Here is a 22,798-nt window from a genome sequence, read left to right as displayed (position 1 = left end):
TCCCTGTGTAGACTATGGCAGCTGCTTTCTCTCTTTCCCTCTCAAGTTCTACCAGTCCCTCATCCACACTCTCTTCTATATGCAAAAGAGCAATTCCTAGAAAGTCATGTAGGGAAAAATAAATTTCTAAAACTCTAGTTCTGTGACCACTTTGATTTGCATCATGAGCTTAGGGTGCCTTCCCCATTGATTTTGCAGTGGTTCCTAAAGCTGGAAGCTAAGCACTCCCCACACAGTCCCCTTCACTCACATCCCTCCTCTCAGTGCCAGGCAGCTAATGATCTATAAAATGCATGCATTCTCCAGGGAACCGATTCATTAAAGGAAAGGAGTAAATTAATCCTGTTAAAAATCGAGCTTGTGACTTTGGATTTACTGGCATAGGAAGTTCTGTGTGGCTCAATGCCAAACATTCACACACTGCCTAAGCCAAGTTAGTGAGAACCTACCAAGCACCAAGCACTGTGCCAGGGGTTAGTCTCCTCTACTCAAATGTAACCTCCTGAAAGAGGACTTTCCAACCACCCAGCTGAAATAGCACCTTCTCTCACCTCCTCTTCCCATGTCTTCATGTATTTTTATTCATGCTTATCTCTGGTGTATATCACATGTATTGTACATTTGTTTCTGGAATGTAACCTCTGTGCATTTAGTACTTTAGAATCTCTGGGCCCTGAAGCACCAGAACAGTGCCCAGGACATCATATGAACTCAATAAATAGTTGTTGGATCAACGAATCAATCAATGACCATATACTCAAAGAAGAGTTATAATAGATGTCCAACCCCACTGCAGCCACCTATCAAATTCACCTGTATGTGTCCCACATACTTGTATGTGTCCCACTGCCTCCTGCATCTATTCTTGCCCCGACCCATTTCTCTATAGATACCACAGCCAGAATGAGCACTTAAAAATGTAAAGCAGGCCAGGCATGGTGGCTCACACCTGTAATCCCAACACTTTGAGAAGGCCAAGGCAGGTGGATCATGAGGTCAGGAGTTCAAGACCAGCCTTGCCAAAATGGTGAAACCCCATCTCTACTAAAAAAAAATACAAAAATTAGCTGGGCGTGGTGGCGGGCACCTGTAATCCCAGCTACTTGGGAGGCTGAGGCAGGGACTTCCTTGAACCTGGGAGGCGGAGGTTGCAGTGAGCCAAGATCATGCCTGGGCAACAGTGAGACTCCGTCTCAAAACAAAACAAAAAAAAATTTAAAGCAAATTATATCATTTCCTCCCTACAACCTTCAAACGGCACCCCATCAAGAAATAAAATCCAAACTTTTTGCATGCCTGCATGATTGAGCCCTGCCTGCCTCTCTAATTTCATCCATGGCCTTCTTTCTTCCCTCCTCACATGCCAGGCTCTTTAGCAAGGGCCGATATGACTTTGTTTCCTCTGCCTTGGATGCTCTTCTTCCCCTGCCTCATCCCTGGCACAACTGGCTCCATTACATATCATTAAGGTCTCAGTTTCAGACAATTTTATATACATCACGCCCTGCCACATTTTATTTTCCCCGTAGCACTTATCACCATCTGAAACTATTTGTACATTTGTTTATTAGTTGATCATCTATCTACTCCCATTCATCCCATCCATACTCCCCACCAACACACACACAAACGCGCGCATGCACACACACACTAGAATGAAAGCACCATAAGTCCTTGTCTATCTACCACTATACGCTCAGTGCCTACAGTAGTTCCTGGCACTTAGTGGGAGCTCAGTGAATATGTTTGGAATGGATGACGGATGGAGTGGATGAATACAGGGTGCTATGGGAACACTGTAGAAAGAGGGACAAACTCTGCTATCATTTTTCTAAGTCATAGCATGGAACGTTTGACAACTTTGCTTTCTATGGGATGCAAATATACCTTATAACTCTGAGTCTTTGTTTAATGTCACTTCCTCCAGGAGGCCTCTCCTGACACAGATGTGTTTTTCTTTTATTGTCTCTCATATTACTCTACACTTTTCTTTCATTTTTATCATACTTCATAAGTATCTATTGATTTATGGAATCGCTTGTTTCACCTTTGTCTCCTCAAGTAGACTATGAGTATCAGAGAGAGCATCAGATCTTTGCGCTCATTGCTATATTCCTGGGGCTTACTACTGTGCCGAACACGTGGAAAATTCAATCAGATGAACTGATCTGATGACCTTGATGTATCACAGTATTCACAGCACACAGTCTAAAAAACTTACAAATGAGCAAGAAATAAAATTGCATGTGTGTACCTACACATGCATTTTAAAGCAGGAAAGGCTCTACACGTTTTTAATGAAAATTTTAGTTTTTCAAATTTCACAATAGTAAACATATCATTCAATCCAAAGTTCAGTCACTGTGAATACAAAGAGTTGGGTCATGATTTTGGTCCTGACGTCGACTTTCCCTGTGACTTGGGGTCAATTTATTCAATTACAATGTGTCTCTGTTTAACCATCATTCCTCTAGCTGCAGTGTGAGAATTAACAAGCTAATATCTATATAGTACACAGACAGGATTCTGCTACAAAGTCCTAAAGAAAAACAAAAAAAGCAAAATACCATTTCCAATCCCTAATTTCATGAGTATTAGCTTTATAGTTGCTCTGATATCGTTTTCACCTACTAAAATACTCTTCTCACTCCTCTTTCACCCCACACCTGTGAAGTTAGGTTGCCTCAAGTCTGGGCCCTCTGTAGTTCTCACTGCACCATCTTCCTCGAGGATCCCCTTATCCATTCTCTCACTTGGCAGCACCAGTGAGACCTGCTCTGTGCAAGCTGTGCCAGGTGATGAAGTACCACAGTGACGCTATGTCTGCTATTCAACTGGGACCATTACATGGCTGATCAAATCTACAACTCAGGCCAGGTGCGGTGGCTCACACATGTAACCCTAACACTTTGGGAGGCCAAGGTAGGCCAATCGCTTGAGCCCAGGACTTTGAGAACAGCCCGGGCAACAAGGTGAAACTCTGTCCCTACAAAAAACACAAAAATTAGCCAGGCATGGTGGCATATGGCTGGAGTCCCAGCTACTCAGGAGACTGAGATGAGAGGATCGCTTGACCCTGGGAGGTTAAGGCGACAGTAAACCATGATCATGCCACTGTACACCACCCTGGGTGACAGAGTGAGACCCTGTCTCAACAACAACAACAAAAAAAAACCTGCAACTTCAGTCCTGATGCCCTTGTCAGGCCTCAGCTCTGCCATTTACAACTGCTTGCAGCAGCACACTTTCAACTAAGTTTCCTGATGATACTTCCAACTCAACATGTTTGAAATGACGTAGTCATTCTTTGCTCTGGCTGCCCTCTTCATGGCCATAGAACTACCATTTTCTCAAATTCCAGGCTTAAAAACCTGTTATCTTTGGCCCCAACTTCTCCATTAACCCCTTGCACCCAATCATCACACAAATCCTTTGTTCCTTGGTTTCTTCCAGATCATCACTTCCTGCTGCCTCTGCCACCTCCCCAGTCTAGGCTCCTTTCACCTCATACCAAGATAGTTGCAAGTGCCTCATAACCGTCGACTTATCTATGGCTTCTCACCATGTGAATTCTTTCTCTGTGTAAAAGATCTGATGTTTCCAAAATGGACTTAGATTAATACTATCACCTCTCAGAAGCCCTTGTGGGCTGCCCTCTATTGGAGGATGAAGACTAGACTTTTCATTCTGCTATTCAAGGTCACGTAATAACTGCCACCACCTACCATGTCAGGCACATCAGCCCCCACACCAAAAAGGACCATCTGTTCCAGTCAGCCTAAGGGACTCACTGTCCTGGGGCTCCGGAGCAGGAGCTCTGAGCTGGCTGTGTGGATGCAATTCCTCCCCTGCCATTTGCTCAGCAGGAGGCTTTGTTTGTATTGTGTTGTATTTTACGTTATTTTGTTCATTTTTTTTGAGACAGGGTCTCACTCTGTGGCCCAGGCTGAAGTGCAGTGGGGCAATCTCTGCTCACTGCAACCTCCGCCTTCAATGGGAGCCTTTGAACCTGTCACTTCTACTCTGTGTTATTCCTTTTTTCATTCCTTCTTAAATGTAGATGACAAAGATGCCTGCCTTGTGGAGTGAGGTTAAATAAATCACCACTGTAAAGAGCTTGGCATAGTGCTGAGCCCTCAAATGCCTGGTAAATGTTAGCCAGCGTGACTGCTTCTTCGCATGCCATCTGCCCCGTTCCTCTCACCCTCCCTTGGATCTGAAGGTCCTCTCCCCTCATCTACCTTTTTCTGAATTTTAAACAGTTTCAAAGGCGGAGCTCAAATTCAACTTCCTCTGTGGACTGCTGCCATTGTACATTCATTCCTTCCCTCCCTCTCATGGTCACCAACCTCTAGATATTTGGTGTTTAGCATTAGCTTGTTTGTTGCCTTTTTAAGCTATCTTCTTTATTTCGAGTAGATTTTAAGTTGCTTGAGGGCAAGAGCTCTATTAATTTTTATTTTATTTTTATCATAAATAGTATGAGAGTCCCAGCTAATGAGTTCTTCATAAATATCTATTATACTGAGTTTGGCATGACTTATGTATACAAAATTATTTTTCTTTCTTTCAAGAATTTCACATGATATAACCAAAAAAAGGAGGGATCTAAATCATCATTAGGAGACAATATCATTGCCTAGAAATCATTTACTTTACAAAGTACCAAAATAAGAATGTTGCTTAGTTAATTCAGGGTGTAGGTGGAAGATGTCAAATCAGTTCTGATCACAACTTGTCGGGCAATTCAACCAAAAGGGAAGAAAGAGAAGCTTCTGCCAGGAAGAACTGCCAAGGCCACACTGGCATGGCATGGAGCTCACCCCATCAGGGAGCGCAGATAGAAAATACAAGTAGGTCAGGAAATTACCTACTAAATGCTGTCATTGCTCCCACAGAGTAGGGATTTAAAAATGTTTGCTGAATTAACAACGAATAAATGATCAATGGAAATATTCAGATGGCAAACTAAATACTTGGAACAATTCTCAATCTTTTCAATGAATATGAATGAGGATTATCCCTTTTCTCACCAAAACTTCCCTTTCAGTCTTTGTTAAAGATAGAAACCAAGACTGGATGATCATTGATGTGACCTACTACATTGGTTCTTATAGTTTGATGCATTATTGCCAAGATTTTAAGTGCGATATAAATTATGTCAGGTGTATACACAAGGAAAAAAATTAAAAATACATGTTCTAAAAAACGTTAGCTCTGTTTAGGACCATAAGTGTAACATTGAAGTTCTAGTGCTGTTTCACTTAATTGGTTATACACAACAAAGCCCCTAAGTTTTATCTCTTGGAACTTAATTGAAACCCAAAGGACAGTCTCTGTATCATGTAAAAAATATAGAAGATTAACGAGGAAAGCATCTGATACTTACACTCCCTTTAGACTTTCTGGATCCTACAATAGGAGGTAGTGAAGAAGCTTTCTGACTGTGGAAACAAATTGAAATTTAGAAATCTGAATGTTGTTTACAAATAATGTACAATGCAAGATAATTAACATCCCCACCTGGAAGTCAACTGTTTACTGCTGTGTTTCACAAAAGGTAGGTAACATACACTAACATATACTTTCCCAATTTCGCAAAGATCATAAAATTTCCAAATTCCATCCCAAAAGATTTGTGATGTTTTCCTGTATACTATTTTAATCAATGCTTACAAATAAATGTTTAGTATCACCTGAAGTTTGTATAGCATTTTTATCCAGATCCCAAAGTGTTCTATTTACATTTCAAAAAATCATTTCCAAATGTGAATAATGATTTTTCCAGACTGAGTTAAAAACAAATTTCCTTTGTTTCTGTGATGTCTCCTATGTCTACCTCTGATAGAAGAGCAGAGATAAAACACTGGCATTTGCATTCAGGTAGTTTTTAAACAAGTTGTCCTCACCAAAAAACTAAAAATGCTTTTAGGCTGTAAGAGTAGGTTGTTTTGTTGATAACTGTATTATTAAGAAAAGACCCATCCTGAAACCCAACTGAATCTCTCCAAAAATAGGACACATATATAAAAAAATTCTTATTAATTGTATGAGAAAGGCCAACGTGAGTTACAGTTTTCTTATTATCATCAAGTATGCACTGTTGTTCACAGCAGGGTAACCCAGGGTTGCCTAGCAAAGATGGCTAAAGGATTTGATTTCATGGATGGGTAAGGTTGGTTAGCAATAAGTCAGTTGGTAAATAATTCAAAAGTGCTAGAAAATCATGTGCTCTTGCATAGTTCAAACACCACCCCTGAAATTCCATTTCATCTATTACTTATTTAGAAGCTCTTGGCCAGCCTCTCCATCAAGTTATACAAATTGTGAATTAATTGCAAACACACTGGTGATATTCTGCTCTATCTCTGCAGATGACAACCACAAAAAAAATTGGTTTGCAATGGCAAGGTGGCCACAGAATCTCTGGGAGAAGCAACAGGGATGGATCCCTGGGCACCATGAGCAAGCCGAGAGGTAGTGCAGCAGGGGCCAGAGCTCTTCTTGGGTGACTCCGCAATGTATCTCCTTGGCTGAAATAAAGCATCTTTCACAAATATATGACGTTTCATGGAGAAAAACTGTTTACAGTATATTGCAATTAAAAGTATAATCCTTAAAATCTTACATGCATTAACTGTACACCCATCCTCTCTATTTGCATAAGTGAGATTATGTTGTTTTTTTATTTTACAGTTATTAAAACAAGTATAAAATATTATGGGTTTTTTAACACTCTTGGATGTTTCTATCTAAACCAACTGAAAAGTTATTTGGTCTAGCAACTATTAAGACACAAAAACTTCTAATAATGTTTGCTATAGAGAAGCTCATTGCCCTGTATCTTCTTCACAATAATAAATTTTTGTACTTACTATAAATTTCACGCACGCTAAAAAAAAATGTAGTCTTTCATAACTTCCCAGAAATTATATTTTTGTGCAATAGCTCTCAGTCTCCCATCATGGCAATAAAAACAAAGATCAATGTATACTATATATGCTTTCCATTCTAAGTGAATAAATAAGATTATCAATTACATAAAATATAATGGTGGTCAGCAAAAGACCCAGTGCTATTTCAAGTGATAACTAAAGCATGAGGAGTGGTAAGGATTAAGACTTACCCAAAAGGCCTTCTTCTCATCGTTGACTTGTCAAAAATTAACTCACTGTAAGGCAGTTTCTTAAACTTATCTCTTCCAACAGCCACATAAAACTGCCCATTCTCCAATTCTGCTCCACTCTCAATAAGTTTTCCTTCTAAAGTATAAAGCCTGTCGAAAATATGAACACCAACAATTAGAATTTTAACCAACATTTAAAGAACTGCTTAAGATTACAAAGTATTCTGGATGTCAAAAAAATAAAATTACATAGGAAATAAAAACACTCTGTGCTTAATTTAGCTCATTTGTTACTATTCTCATTATTGCATTATAGATGCCTCAAAATCAATAGATTCCACTCAATGCTAATGTTATAATGCAGATACGATGACTATCTTGCTGTACAGGGTTTCATCCCAGTGAGCCTGATGATCTGGCATAAGCATCCCTATTGCTGCCATATTAAAATTTTAGAGGAGAAAAATTTACTTGTACAGATCACAGTGCTTTAAATAAAGCTATGTTTCCATTGAACATTGATCCTTCTATTTATATTTTAATATTTTTAAATTGTATTTTCTTAGCATATTCATCAGACTGACAAGTTTCTGACCATATTCTGTGTAAGAACAGCCCTCAACCAAAGTATTACATACAAACACACAGAGAACCAGGTCAGGAACAATGGGGTGAGCGGGCAGGAGGTAAAAGAACCCATTGCCAGTGTTAATGATACAGAACTGCATAGCATTCGTGCTTCTTTCTTTTTTTGCCGTCCCCATTAAGCAAAAAAAGAGTGAACATTATATCTTCCCAGAATCGAGCAGTTTCACAATAACCTTCCTTTACTGTAAAATTGCTGCTATGAACTACAATTAATATGTTACTTATTAAAAGAACAGTCATAATTTTACCAGATGATTTTAAATGTCCACAGAATTTTTTTAAAGAACAGGAAAATAAGTATTAGAAAACTAAACCAGAAAGACACTGCATATTTTTTAAGGTTATAAGCAAGAGGTATTAATAAATGGAAGGATTTCAGTATCATCAAAAAGCTTTCTGACTTCCTATATTACATAATAAGATTAAATGTCACTTAGGAGCAAAAAATAAATAAACAAAACATTGACCTGTCAGTTTGTTTCCTGATTACATAAATGGCCATATTATACAGAACCATGAAATACAATGAAAATAGCCACCAACATTCCTGAAATGTATTTGTGTTTTTAGTTAGTATACGGATGGTAAAGTCTCTTTCTTTATAACATTGTACCTCTACTCCTAACAAGTCTAAATATCAACACTTAACCCAGAATTCCATGTTTTCTGCCTTAACTTAGGCTGGACGTGGTGGCCCATGCCTATAGATCCAGCTACTTGGAAGGCTGAGACAAGAAGACCACTTGAGTTCAGGAGTTCAAGACCAGCCTGGGCAACATAGTGAGATGTTATGCCAAAAAACACTTGACCAGGGTTTCAAAATACTGGCATTATTGACATTTTGGACCAGATAATTCTTTGTTGGAAAGGTGAGTAGGTTGCCCTGTACATTGTAAGATGTTTATTAGCAGCACCCTTGGCCTCCACCCACTAAATAGTAACAGAAGCCACCCCATCCCCAGTTGGGACTACCAAAAATGGTTTCGGGCACTGTCAAATGTGCCCAAGGGACAAAATCATACCTGCTTGAGAGCCAATGGCCTAGACCCAAGCATTCTTTCTCCACTTTTCTTCAAAATAGTTATATCTCAATCAGTAGTAATTTCACAGCTAGAAATTAAAAGCCAGCATACTTGTGGACTCTAGAAACAGCCAAGATTTGACTTGTTTCCTCTGCAGGTAGGTAGAACGTAGTGAATAAATTCTTTTTGTTAATAGAGACAAGGTTTTGCTATGTTGCCCAGGCTGGTCTCAAACTCCTGGGCTCAAGTTATCCTCCTGCCATGGCCTCCCAAGGTGCTAAGATTACAGGTGTAAGCCACCACACCTGGCCCGGCACTGAATAAATTCTAATTCATGATTTTAGCCTTCTTTTATATAACTGTTGTTGACCTACTTTCTTCTTTTGCTACAAACACAAGAAACATAAAAGCAAGTTCAATAAATTTTTATGGGATGCTTTTTCTATACGAGTATACTGAAGCATAGGGAGGGGCCAATCATAAGATTAATGTTAAAGGAAAATGGTCATGTCCCAAGAAAGCAGCAACCAAATCTCTCATATCTGCCATTATATTAAGAATTACATTTCACCTATCCTAAATATATATGCCCCCAACACAGGAGCATCCAGATTCATAAAGCAAGTTCTTAGAAATCCACACAGAGACTTAGACTCCCACATAATAATAATGGGAAACTTCAACACTCCACTGACAGTATTAGATCATAAAGGCAGAAAATTAGCAAAGATATTCAGGACCTGAACTCAACTTTGGACCAAATGGATGTGATAAACCTCTACAGAATTCCCATCCCAAAACAGAATATACATTTTTCTTATTGCAACATGGCACATACCCTAAAATTAACCACAAAACAATCCTCAAAAAATGCAAAAAAATCAAAATCATGCCAAACACACCCTCAGATCACAGCACAATAAAAATAGAAATCAAGACTTTAAAAATTGCTCAAAACCATGCAATTACACAGAAATTAAACAACTTGCTCCTGAATGACTTTGGGGTAATAAAATTACGGCAGAAATCAAGAAGTTTTTTGAAACTAAGAACAAAAATACAAAATACCAGAATCTCCGAGACACAGCTAAGGCTGTGTTAAGAGGAAAATTTATAGCACTAAACGACCACATCAAAAAGTTGGCTGGGCATGGTGGCTCATGCCTGTAATCCCAGCACTTGGGAGGCTGAGCCGAGCAGACTGCCTGAGCTCAGGAGTTTGAGACAAGCCTGGACAACATACTGAAACCCTGTTTCTAGAAAAAATACAAAAAAAAATTAGCTGGGTATGATAGCACACTCCTGTAGTTCCAGCTGCTTGGCTAAGGTGGGAGGATCACTTGAGCCCAGGAGATTGAGGCTGCAGTGAACAGAGATCATGCCACTGCACTTCAGCCTGAGCAACAGAGTGAGACTCTGTCCCCAAAAAAAGTTAGATCTCAAATGAACAACCTAATAACACAACTAAAAGAACTAAAAAAGCAAGAACAAACCAACTCCAGGGCTAGAGGAAGACAAGAAATAACCAAAATCAGAGATGAATTGAAGGCGATCAAGACATGAAAAACTATTCAAAAGATCAATAGATCCAGGAGGTGGTGTTTTAAAAAAAATAAATAAATAAGATACGTAGGCCACTGGCTGAATTAATAAAGGAGAAAAGAGAGAAGATCCAAATGAACACAATTAGGAACGACAAATGGGATGTTACCACCGACTCCTACAGAAATAAAAATAACCATCAGAAACTACTATGAACACCTCTATGCACACACTGGAAAACCTGAAAGGAATGGATATATTCCTGGACACATACACCTTCCCAAGACTGAACCAGGAAGAAATTTATTCCCTGAATAAACCAATAACGAACTCTAAAATTGAATCCATAATGAATAGCCTACCAATCAAAAAAAGCCTAGGACCAGACAGATTCACAGCCAAATTCTACCAGATATACAAAAAGTGGTACCATTTCTAGTGAAACTCTTCCAAAAAATTGAGGAGGAACTCCTCCCCAACTTGTTCTATGAGGCCAGCACCATCGTGATACCCAAACCTGGCAGAGACACAGTAAAAAAGAAAGCTTCAGGTCAAGTTTGTTGTCCTTGATGAACATCAATACAAAAGTCCTCAACAAAATACTTGCAAGCCAAATCCAGCAGTACATCAAAAAGCTAATCCACCATGATCAAATAGGCTTTATCCCTGGGATCAAGGTTGGTTTGACATACGCAAATCAATAAATGTGATTCACCACATAAACAGAACTTAAGACAAAAACCATATGATTATCTCAATAGATGCAGAAAAGGCTTTCAATAAAATTCAACATCCCTTCAAGTTAAAAACTCTCAATAAACTAGGTATCGAAGGAACATAAAATAGTAAGAGCCATCTATGAGAAACCCACAGCCAACATCACACTGAATGGGCAAAAACTAGAAGCATTCCCCTTGAAAACCAGCAGAAGAAAGGGATGCCCTCTCTCACCACTCCTATTCAACATAGTATTGGAAGCCCTTCCCAGGGCAGTCAGACAAGACAAAAAAATAAAGGGCATCCAAATAGGAAGAGAAGAAGTCCAAACTATCCCTGTTTGCAGATGACATGATACTATATCTAGAAAACCTCACAGTCTTGGCCCAAAAGCTCCTTCAGCTGAGAAATAATTTCAGAAAAGTTTCAGGATACAAAATCAACGTACAAAAATCAGTAGCATTCCTATACTCCAACAACATCCAAACTGAGCGCCAAATCAGAAGCACATTCTCATTCATAATTGGCACAAAAAAAGAAAATATCTAGGACTGCAGCTAACCAGGAAGGTAAAAGATCTCTACAATGAGAACTACAAAACACTGCCTAAAGAAATCAGAGATTACACAAACAAATGGGAAAACAGCCCATGCTCATGGATAGGAAGAATCAGTATCACGAAAATGGCCACTGCCCAAAGCAATTTACAGATTCAATATTACTCCTATCAAACTACCAATAACGTTCTTCACAGAACTAGAAAAAACTATTTTAAAATTTAAATGGAACCAAAAAAGAACCTAAATAGCCAACACAATCCTAAGCAAAAAGAACAAAGCTGGAGCCATCCTGTTACCCAACTTCAAACTATACTACATGGATTCAGTAACCAATGGTACTGGGACCAAAACAGACATGGAGACCAATGGAACAGAATAGAGACCCTAGAAATAAAATAGTACACCTACTTCCATCTGTTCTTCGACGAAACAAAAACAAGCAATGGGGAAAGGACTCCCTATTCAATCAATGGTGCTGGGATAACTGGCTAGCCAGATACAGATGATTGAAATTGAACTCCTTCCTTACACCATATACAAAAATCAACTCAAGATGGATTAAAGACTTAAATGTAAAACCCAAAACTATAAAAGCCCTGGAAGACAACCTAGGCAATACCATTCTGGGCAAAGGAACTGGTAAAGATTTCATGACAAAGACACCAAGAGCAATTAAAACAAAAGCAAAAAATTACCAATTGGGAAACTTAAGAGCTTCTGCACATCAAAAGAAACCATCAACAGAGTAAGCAGATAAACTACAAAATGGGAGAACTTTTTGCAAACTATGCATCTGACAAAGGTCTAATATCCAGCATCTATAAGGAACTTAAAAATGAACTTACAAGAAAAAAAAAAACCATTAAAAAGTGGGCAAAGGACATGAACAGATACTTTTCAAAAGAAGACATACTTGCAACCAACAAGCATATGAAAAAGAGCTCAATATCACTTATCATTAGAGAAATGCAAACCAAAACCACAATGATACACCATCTCATGCCAGTCAAAATGGTTATTAAAAACTCAAAAAATAACAGATGCTGGCAAAGTTGCAGAGAAAGGGGAATGCTTATACACTACTGGTGGAGTATAAATTAGTTCAATCATTATGGAAAGCAGTGTGGCAATTCCTCAAAGAGCTAAAAACAGAACTACCATTTGAACCAGCAATCCCATTACTGGGTATATACCCAAAAGAATATAAATCATTCTACCATAAAGACCCATGCACACATATGTTCACTGCAGCACTATTCACAACAGCAAAGAAAAGGAATCAAACTAAATGTCCATCAATGGTAGACTGAATAAAGAAAAAGTGGTACATATACACCATGGAATACTATGCAGCCATAAAAAAAGAGTGAGATCATGTCCTTTGCAGGAACATGGAAAGAGCTAGAGGCTATCATCCTTTGCAAACTAACGCAGGAACAGAAAATCTAATACCACATGTCCTCACTTACAAGGGGGATATAAATGATGAGGACACATGTACACAAAGAGAGGAACAACAGGCACTGGGGCCCACTTGAGGGTAGAGGGTGTGAGGAGAGAGAGGAACAGTAAAAATAACTATTGGGTACTAGGCTTAGTACCTGGGTGACAAAATAATCTGTACAACAAACCACGGTGACACAAGTTTACCTATGTAACAAACCTGCACATGTACCCGTGAACCTAAAATACAAGTTTAAAAAAAAAAGTTTCTCCAAGTATTCAAGTGTTTGAGAAACATAACTATATTTTCATTTCTATATTTTTACTTGAATATATTTTATTTCTGTGTGTAAATTTTTTCATATTAATATATGTATGAATAGGTATATCTGGCTATGAAATTACCTGTACATATCTTTGTGTCCTTTATATTACTTATTGGGTAGGTTTGCATTTATGTATATGTCAAATGTCAAAACTATATATGTAAAAAAAAATTACAATTATTGAGATCTGCCTTTACTTCTGACACCAAAATAAAATCCAACAAAATCAAAGGTTTAAACAAAATTTTAAAATACAAGGAGAAAACATAGGAGAATATTCTTATAATCTTGGAGTAAGGAAGATCTAAGTAAGTCATAAAACGTAGTGATTATAAAGACTGAAAATTAGGCTGCATTAAAATTTAAGATATTTGTATCAAAAAAAGAAATGTAAAGAAACTGCAAACTGGAAGCGTACTTAAAACTCATATCAGAAAAGGTCAATTTCCCCAATATGTCTAGAGCAGTGGTCCCCAACCATTTTGGCACCAGGATCTGGTTTTGTGGAAGATCATTTATCCACAGACGGAGTGGCGGACAGGATGGTTATGAGATGACATTGTTCCACCTCAAATCATCAGGAATGAGATTCTCATAAGGAACACACAACCTAGATCCCTCGCATGCATAGTCCACAATAGGCTTCATGCTCCTATGAGAATCTAATGCTGCTGCTGATCTGATGGGGTGGAGCTCAGGCAGTGATGTTCGCCAGCCGCTCACCTCCTGCTGTGCAGTCAGGTTCCTAACAGGCCACGGAAGGGTACCAGTCCATGGCCTGGGGGTTGGGGACCCCTGGAGAGTGCCTATAAATCAATAAGATAAATGTGCAAAGGCCATGACAGACATTTCACATACAATGGATATAAATATGTGGCATTTACTTACAGAGTACCTTGGTCATTAAGAACACAGGCTCTGGAGCCAGAATGCCTACTAGGCTTGAATCCCAGCCCTGCTACTCACTATCTCCATAACCCTGGGCAAATAATTTTCCCACTCTATGTCTCACATTTCATGTCTATTAAAAGAGAATAGAAACACTACCTACTTCATAGGGTCATTGAGTTAATTAAGTCAAAAATGTAAAGCACTGAGAATAATACCTGACACATAAGAAATAGTCAATAGATGATGTTGTATATTAAATAAAAATCCAAAAACAATGAAATACTATTTTCACTCAACATGAGTGAAAAGACTAAATGTTAGTTTCACTAGACAGGTAACAGTATGACAAACAGGCCTGCTCATAGACTTCCAGTGAAAATATAAATTAGGATAAACTTTTTGGAAGGCAATTGGCAGTATCTATCAAAATGTTAAAGGTATTTGAAACTTAATACAACAATTCAACTTCTAAACTTTGCTTATACAAAAAGACATATACATGTAATAGCAAAAGATTAGAAATGACCTAAATATCCATCAATCCCAAAGGAAAATAAATCGTTCTACCAAAAAGAAGCACACACTGCTATGTTCACTGCCATGCTATTCACAATAGCAAAGATGTGGAAGGCAATCTAGGTGACCATCGGTGGTGGGCTGGACAAAGAAAACATGGTGTGTATATACCATGGAATACTACGCAGCTATAAAAAATACTGAAATCCTATCCTTTGCAGCAACATGGATGCAGCTGGAGGCCATAATCCTAAGCAAATTAATGCAGGAACAGAAAACCAAATACTACATATTCTCACTATTAAGTGGGAACTTAAATATTGGGTACAGATGGACATAAAGATAGGAACAGTAGACACTGTTGACTACTAGAGAGGGAAGGGAAATAGAGTGAAAAACTACTTATTGGGTACTATGCTCACTTCCTGGGTGACGAGATCTGTACCCGAAATCTCAGCATCATGCAAAATACCCATGTAACAAAGCCGCACATGTATTCCCTGAATCTAAAATAAAAAATGAAATTATAAAAAGGAGGTAACTGATCTAATAAATTAGATTGGGAACATTCATTCTATTTTATAGAATGAGATGCTGCCCAACTAAAAATTTTTACTAAAAAAATTTGGATTTGGAATACTTTGTGTTAAAATAGAATACTTTGGGCCAGGCGCAGTGGCTCACACCTGTAATCCTAGCACTTTGGGAGGCCAAGGCGGGTGGATCACTTGAGGTAAGGAGTTCGAAACCAGCCTGGCCAACATGGTGAAACCCAGTCTCTACAAAAAAATTTTTTTTTTTTAATTAGATGGGCATGGTGGCAGGTGCCTCTCATCCCAGCTATTTGAGAGACTGAGGCAGGAGAATCGCTTGAAACCAGGAGGTGGAGGTTGCAGTTAGCTGAGATCCCACCATTGCGCTCCAGCCTGAGCAACAAGAATGAAACTCCATCTCAAAAAAAAATAAAATAAAAATAAATAAAATATTTCGTAGTCATTAAAAATAATAAAATAGAGGTATCTGTGCTGATAAGAATAATCTCTAAGATTTATTACAGGAAAAAATCAAGGGGGTGTGTATATACATGTATTTATTTATTTATATATATGTATATGTATATATTTCCATTTACGTTTTTAAAAAGTGGTCCAGGTACAGTGGCTCATACCTGTAATCCCAGCACTTTGGAAGGCCAAGGCGGGTGGATTGCTTGACCCCAGGAGTTCAAGACCAACCTGGGCAACATGACAAAATCTAATCTCTACAAAAAAGAAAAAAAGCTAGGTGTAGTGGTTAAGGTGAAAGGATCACTTGGGTCTGGACAAACGAGGCTGCAGTGAGCTGAAATCACATCACTGCACTCCAGCCTAGGTGACACAGTGAGACCCTGTCTCAAAAAAATAAATAAAATTAAAAATTAAAAATGTATATGCTTATATATGCATAGAGTATTTCCGGGATGATGCTGAAAAGTACTAGGAAGAGGGATTGGGCGTGCCTAAGGTAGGAGAAATACTCTTTACTTATACCGTATTTGAATTTTTTGCCACATGTAAAGTATTCCTTTCAATTAAAACACCTAATTATATTTAAAATCTCAATTGCTATGAGACTGTAGATATTAATACATGTAAATATACAAACAATCTGCATACACATTTACCTGAAAGACATAATATGGAATCATTTGAGAACTATTTTATCATATGTGTATGAAAACACAAAAACTTGGAAGAGTACACTGTACTAAAGCAGTATGTACCCATACATACTTTTAATATGTTGTGCACATGTATATGTTATTTGTAACCCTCCCACCTGAAGGAAAATAAATGACAGCCTCCATCGAGGGATAATTTCATAGGCTTCATAATTTAAATCTATGATTTTAATCTTCACTTAAATTTCAGAACCTGATAAAAATGTTTTTGGTTTCTTACATTTAGACAACTCCACTAAATTATTCTATGCCTCCTCTTTAAATGCACTAATACTTCCTGATATCTGATTTTTACCCTAGGCAAATAGTCTAAACTATCAAATAATCATAAATGCCTCCTTTTAAAAAAAGGACAATTAAGAGTTAAGAGGCTGGCTCTTTCAAAAAATCCTTCTCAACTGAAGTTATGCTTGCCTAGTCACTGTAAATCGAAGAATAAAAATCGTTAATATTTGTGATGTGCTACTATGTGTCAATGACTGTTTTAAGCTCTGTATGATGTGGATTACCTCATTTTAAACAATGCTATGAGGTATATCTCCATTCTACAGATAAAGAAACTGAGGTATACGGCGCCTACCTGGGGAACCAAAATTCAAATCTACAGACCAGTGACTCCGGGGCCACCTGAGAATATCTTCGACAATTCGAAAACTCCTCCACTTACAAGACAGTTTTGACATACCTGTGAACAGCCCCGCTCCTCAGAGTGATTTTTTCTGTGACCATTTGTAGTACATGATCCCACTGATTCAAGGCTTTTCTGGGGATAAGGAGGCGAGAAGCTGGGTTTATGAGGTCTCCATTTGCAATCAAGCTGGAAAACAGGAGGCAAACCTTCTGAAACAGTTATGCCTTGAAAACTACAACACAAATTCCAAACCAAAAGGAAACCACCAAGCCAATTTTAACTTGAAGTATAAAGGGTTTCAACTTACAAGATAGTGCAGGGCTCCTGAAGTGGTTTTCTAAAGCGAGCTGACACATTGATCCTGCTATGGATTACTGGTTTTACCTTTAAAAGTGAAGAAAAAAAACATAAATCACTAAGCTTGTATTAGCTTTTTTTTTCTATGAGGAAAATCTACAGGTTTCTAGGGAACTGCCTGAGACTTGCTGTGCCTTTGTTAAAACCTTGCTTTTCTCAGCATTTATATAAACTCTGAGCTCACCCTTTAGCAATATTATAAGCCCTTAACAAAGCTCTCAAGAAAGAAAAATTTCCCTTAAGCCCTAGGCACACTGCTCATGATCTGTGCAAAAAAAAAAAAAAAACCCGAAATCATGGAGTATTACAAAATATTAAGACAATTTTAAACAATGCATTCTGAAAACAACAATAAAATAATCCTATAAAATCTTGAGCTCTGAAGTGCTGTGCCTGCAGCCCAACATACTGTGTTCCATCATCTTTCCTTTCCCATTCCCATGCACCTGCTTTCTGATCCTTGGCCCCCACCAAGTGACTGACCCCACCTTTTTCTCTTAAGACTGACACAAGCAATTTTTCCCAGGTTTCACTTTCTCCCCTATAACCCACTGAATCAGGTACACTCATGCCAGCATTCTCAATTCCCGCAGCCCTTGCAACTGGGTGGGTCTGATCACCTTCGCTTCTCTTTTTGCTTCCTGGGTCCCAGCTGCTGTTAGAACCACGGGGCCGCACGAGCAGCCCTCACCTGAGAACAGCTTTGGGCATCAAGCCATCAGCTGGACCTCAGTACAGCTTGCTCAGCCAGCCCTCCACTCCTCCCACGGTTCTTTTTCCATTTCCCACAGTGGACAGTCCAAATCCTCACCTCTCATCTCACCTCACCCCTAACCTAACCCCTAAAATCCCACTCCAGGCACACACACTCTCAGCAGGTCATTTCATTCCAAATGTCAAGAAATAGAAGCCAGTAGGAACGAAGCCCCTCAACCTTCCTTCCCTCCACAACTCACCTTATCTATATCCTCACCATTTTTCTCCTTTCTACCTGTCTCAGAAAAACGAACCGTATGCCTTTATGAAGCTAACTCCACATCTTGATTTTGTCCCTGGCTGTCTCTGCTTGTTCCATTCATTTAAGACCCTCTATCTCCACCTGGTGTCTTTAACTTCCCCCTTGACCTTATGGCCTCTCTCAAGTACAGCTGCCATCTCTCTCTTCATTATTCCTATTCTGACTTCCTCCCACCCTATCCTCTCTTCAGGCTCCTGCCATCTGGTGTCCACCTTTAACCCTGGAAGATAAATCCCGACTTTCAAGCATGGCCTGCAAGAACTCCCAGGACCAAGAGCCGCTTACTTGATGCCCTCATCTCCTACCAACACTCCTTCCACGCAGACTCCTCGTCACGCACTGTAGTCGAACCAGCCTGCTCCCCTCCATTCCCAAAACATCCCCTGCATCCACGCCTTCCCTTTGCCCCTCTGGCTAAAATGCCCTCCTCATTTCTCCACCTGCTGGAATTCCATCTGCTCTTCAAGGCCCAGTTCAGGTATCACCAATCATTCCCTGCTCATTCTTCTTGCACTTTCTGTCTCAAACTGCTACAGCTACTATAGTACTGATTCTTGCACTTTGAGTTTTAGGTGATTTTACCCCATGATTTGAAAGGAAAACTTACAAACAACACTAATTTATAAAAATAGGTAACAGTTGTGCTACATTTCATGTCAAGCACTGTACTAAGTAATTTATATGCATTATATATCTTTTAATCATGAAAACAATGTCCTGAAGTAGTATTGCTATAGTCCCAATTTACTAAAGAAACTGGAGCTTGATTAATTAATTAGCCTAAAAATCACACATAATAAGTGGTAGAGTTTTAGTGAACCTGTATCTATGAACCCCTAACTATTTGCTATGCACTTTGCTAGTTATCTTAAAATTCAAATAGTAGCCCTAGATCATTTATGGGACTCCATTCTTGGTAGAATTATGCCATCTCTGAGAGAAACAAGAATGAATAATTTTTCTGTGACTCTCCAGTGCCTAAAACAGTGCTTGGCAATGCCTATGAGTTGCACAATAAATGTTTGTTAAAATTTAATACTCTAGAGTACAATTTTTAAAATTTAATCACAGTAACATTTTTCATCTTAAGCACACAGGTTCTTAGCCCTACACTAACACCTAGCATCACACTAAGTGATGCTGACTTTTTAAAAAATGTTTAACAGGGCTGGGTGTGGTGGCTCACGCCTGTAATCCCAACACTTTGGAAGGCTGAGGTGGGTGGATCACCTGAGGTCAGGAGTTTGAGAAAGCCTGGCCAACATGGTGAAACCCTGTCTCTACTGAAAATACAAAAATTAGTTGAGTGTGGTGGTGTGCGCCTATAGTCCCAGCTACTCGGGAGGCTGAAGCATGAGAATTGCTTGAAACCAGGAGGCGGAGGTTGCAGCGATCTGAGATCGCACCGTTGCACTCCAGCCTGGGCAACAAAGTCAGACTCTGTCTCAAAAGAAAAAATAAAATAAAATGTTTAGCAGGTAATGCATGCACCTGAATAAAATTCAAGTGTTAAAGGGGGTGTAGAGTAAAAAAGAAGTGTCCTTCCCACTCCTGTGCCCTAATCACCAAGCTGCAGAGTTGGAAATATTCCTTCAAAGATAGTCTATACATATACATGCATATTATCTTATGTAGATAGCATATACATATAATTTTTAAACGCAGTGATGTCCTGTTTTACCCACTCTTCAGCACCTTGCTTTTTTAATTTAATAATTTATCATGGAGATTGTTTTAAATTGGTACTTATGAGTGAGGGTTATATCATTTTTCCCTCCTTTTAGAGACAGGGTGTGGCTCTGTCACCCAGGCTAGAGTGCAGTGGTGCGATCAGAGCTCACCTCAAACTCCTGGACTCAAGCATTCCTCCTTAGTGCCTTACCTAGCAATGCACTAAGCACATACAGAGGATGCTCTGTTGTTATCTCTTCAATGCGTGACTCTCTAACCATACCCATTCTTGATGGTTTAAAATCTTGTTGGATTATTGAAATAAAGGTGACAGTTAATACGTTATATAAATAACTTTAAAAATCTTGTTGCGTTGTCTAAAACATGCTACTTTGCTTTAGAGCACAGATAGTTATAAACAATATATTGAAATTCATAAAAATACATGATTGTTGAAATAATTCTGTAATTTGATTCAGAGTATGTAAATTATTACTTGAATTCAATCAAACCATCTCTTTTAAATAATAATGTTTTCCTCATTCAGCATGGCAAAAATGTTCCCCAAATGTTCATGATTAACCAGCTGAATTGAAAACTAATCTTAAAGTTGTATTTCCTGGAGTTACTATAATTAAAATAACTAAATTAGTGTTTTCAGATACACTGAAAATCTGAAAACTACTCAAAGTAGTATACCTGAATTGTAAAAGAAACAAAAGACAATTATATAAAGTGATTCATACTTTTAAAACAACACGTTTTATATAAAATGCATTTTAGCAGGCATTTTAAGTAATAAACCACACACAAAAAAATTAAACCAAATCAACTGGGTATAAGAGGAACTTCTCCAGAGCACTAATCATGGATAAAGGGTTGGTCAATTGGTGGTACTCTAGGGACATGATGGCTTTAGATGATGAGGAACATAATGATAAATTAGAATTTTTAAATCAATTTTCTTATTAGCCCATACACTTCCCCTTGCACTTTAAAAATAAATGCTACTTCAGGCCGGGTGCGGTGGCTTACACCTTTAGTCCCAGCACTTTGAGAGGCCAAGGCGGGTGGATCACCTGAGGTCAGGAGTTCAAAACCAGCCATGGCCAACACAGTGAAACCCCATCTCTACTAAAAATACAAAAATTAGCTGGGTGTGGTGGTGCGCACCTGTAATTCCAGCTACTTGGAAGCTGAGGGATGAGAATCGCTTGAACCCAGAAGGCAGTGGTTGCAGTGAACCAAGATTGCGCCACTGCACTTCAGCCTGAGTAACAAGAGCAAAACTCTATCTCAAAATAAAAGAAAGTAAAGAAAATAAATGTTAACTTGAAATATGAGGGTAATATTAAGTATCAACACTCCTAGTTTGAGGAGATGGACACCTAGAGATGGAGCATGAGGTATTCCCACTCAGACCCCCATGTACCCAAGGATGGAGTGAGCAGGCTGACCAGCGTGTAATCTGTGACTATGAAACCAATCAAATGATAAGTTATCATTGCAAAATTCAGTATTTCACTTTGTACTTTGACTTTGTCATTTGGTGAAGGAATCAACACCAAGCAAAAGCAGGACACACTGATGACTGACCTCTTGCCTTGATTCTGCACCGGGCTCAACATTGTCTTGAAAACCCTAATTTATCTGGTTATTGAGAAGTAGGTTAGCCGAGTGAATTAGAGAGAGGAGTCATTCTGTAGCAGGCTGAAGAGGCTGACAAAACCCCATTTCTAACCCCTGAGTGGAGGATGGATGAATGGATAGATAGATAGATAGATAGATAGATAGATAGATAGATAGATAGGCAAAATATTTCTTAGAAATATTTCCGAAGTCAAAGGTGGCAAAAGTAACTTAACTATTCTTACCCTGCTGGAATGGGATGAGCTAGGAGTCTAGTGCAGAACTTGGATACAAATCACATGCTGTTTCCAACATATCAGTCTGTCTCTGACATCTTATTTAGATTTAGATTGTGTTAATCTCACAGATGACCATACAAAAATAAAGTGCTTCATGTGAACCCAGTAAGTTTACGTAAGTAATTTAAGTCAAGTTCACAAATTCCGTAACAGTAGGTCAATATCACAGCTGGGTCAACATTCAAGTTAAAAGTTGGATGCATTTGTTTGCTATGAAAAATGAAATCAATAAATTCAAAATTGTTCCTTTAAAAATACACATTTGGAATAACATGATCAAGGGTGATAAACTGAGTAACTGACTAAAGGTCTGGAATTCTGAATTTTGACACTGATTGCCTAAATCTTTTTACATGAACCAATTCAACATTTCACATCTCAATTTCTAGACCTATAAAAGTAGGAATAATCCTGCTAAACTAGCCCAAAGGGATGCTCCATGAACTAATTAATAAAGTGGCAATATCGCTCCCTGGGGCTGTAAACTGAATGCTTCTGAGAATCCATCTGCCTCAAATCTCAGCATTCACCATGTCTTGAAAACCTGGTCCAAAAAAAACAAACTTTGTCTAAGGAGGTGAGGAAAGGATGCTGTTAAATGATACCATCACAAAAACCTAATGACCATTAATCTCTTGGAAGAACTGATCATACAATTTAAAAGCTCAATTTTCGATTTATT

The 22,798-nt window shown here is 38.6% G+C and overlaps 1 protein-coding gene across 2 annotated transcripts in view; it reads right to left on the bottom strand.

Moving 5' to 3' along the window:
• Window positions 1–22,798, bottom strand: part of DCDC2 (doublecortin domain containing 2) — a 195,906-nt gene that overhangs the window by 114,009 nt on the left and 59,099 nt on the right. For both annotated transcript variants that reach the window (XM_017878555.1, XM_017878554.1), the window contains 4 exons: window positions 17,450–17,526; window positions 17,197–17,328; window positions 7,127–7,276; window positions 5,390–5,444 (listed from right to left, as the gene is read on the bottom strand). In XM_017878555.1, coding sequence (XP_017734044.1) covers window positions 5,390–5,444; window positions 7,127–7,276; window positions 17,197–17,328; window positions 17,450–17,526 — 414 coding nt within the window. The remainder of the gene's footprint in view (window positions 1–5,389; window positions 5,445–7,126; window positions 7,277–17,196; window positions 17,329–17,449; window positions 17,527–22,798) is intronic.

The sequence above is a fragment of the Rhinopithecus bieti genome, unplaced genomic scaffold (assembly GCF_001698545.2).
Source record: "Rhinopithecus bieti isolate Rb0 unplaced genomic scaffold, ASM169854v2 scaffold_11110, whole genome shotgun sequence".
NCBI lineage: Eukaryota > Metazoa > Chordata > Mammalia > Primates > Cercopithecidae > Rhinopithecus > Rhinopithecus bieti.
The sequence above is the reverse complement of the archived record's forward strand: the minus strand, read 5'-3'. Positions and strand labels throughout refer to the sequence as shown.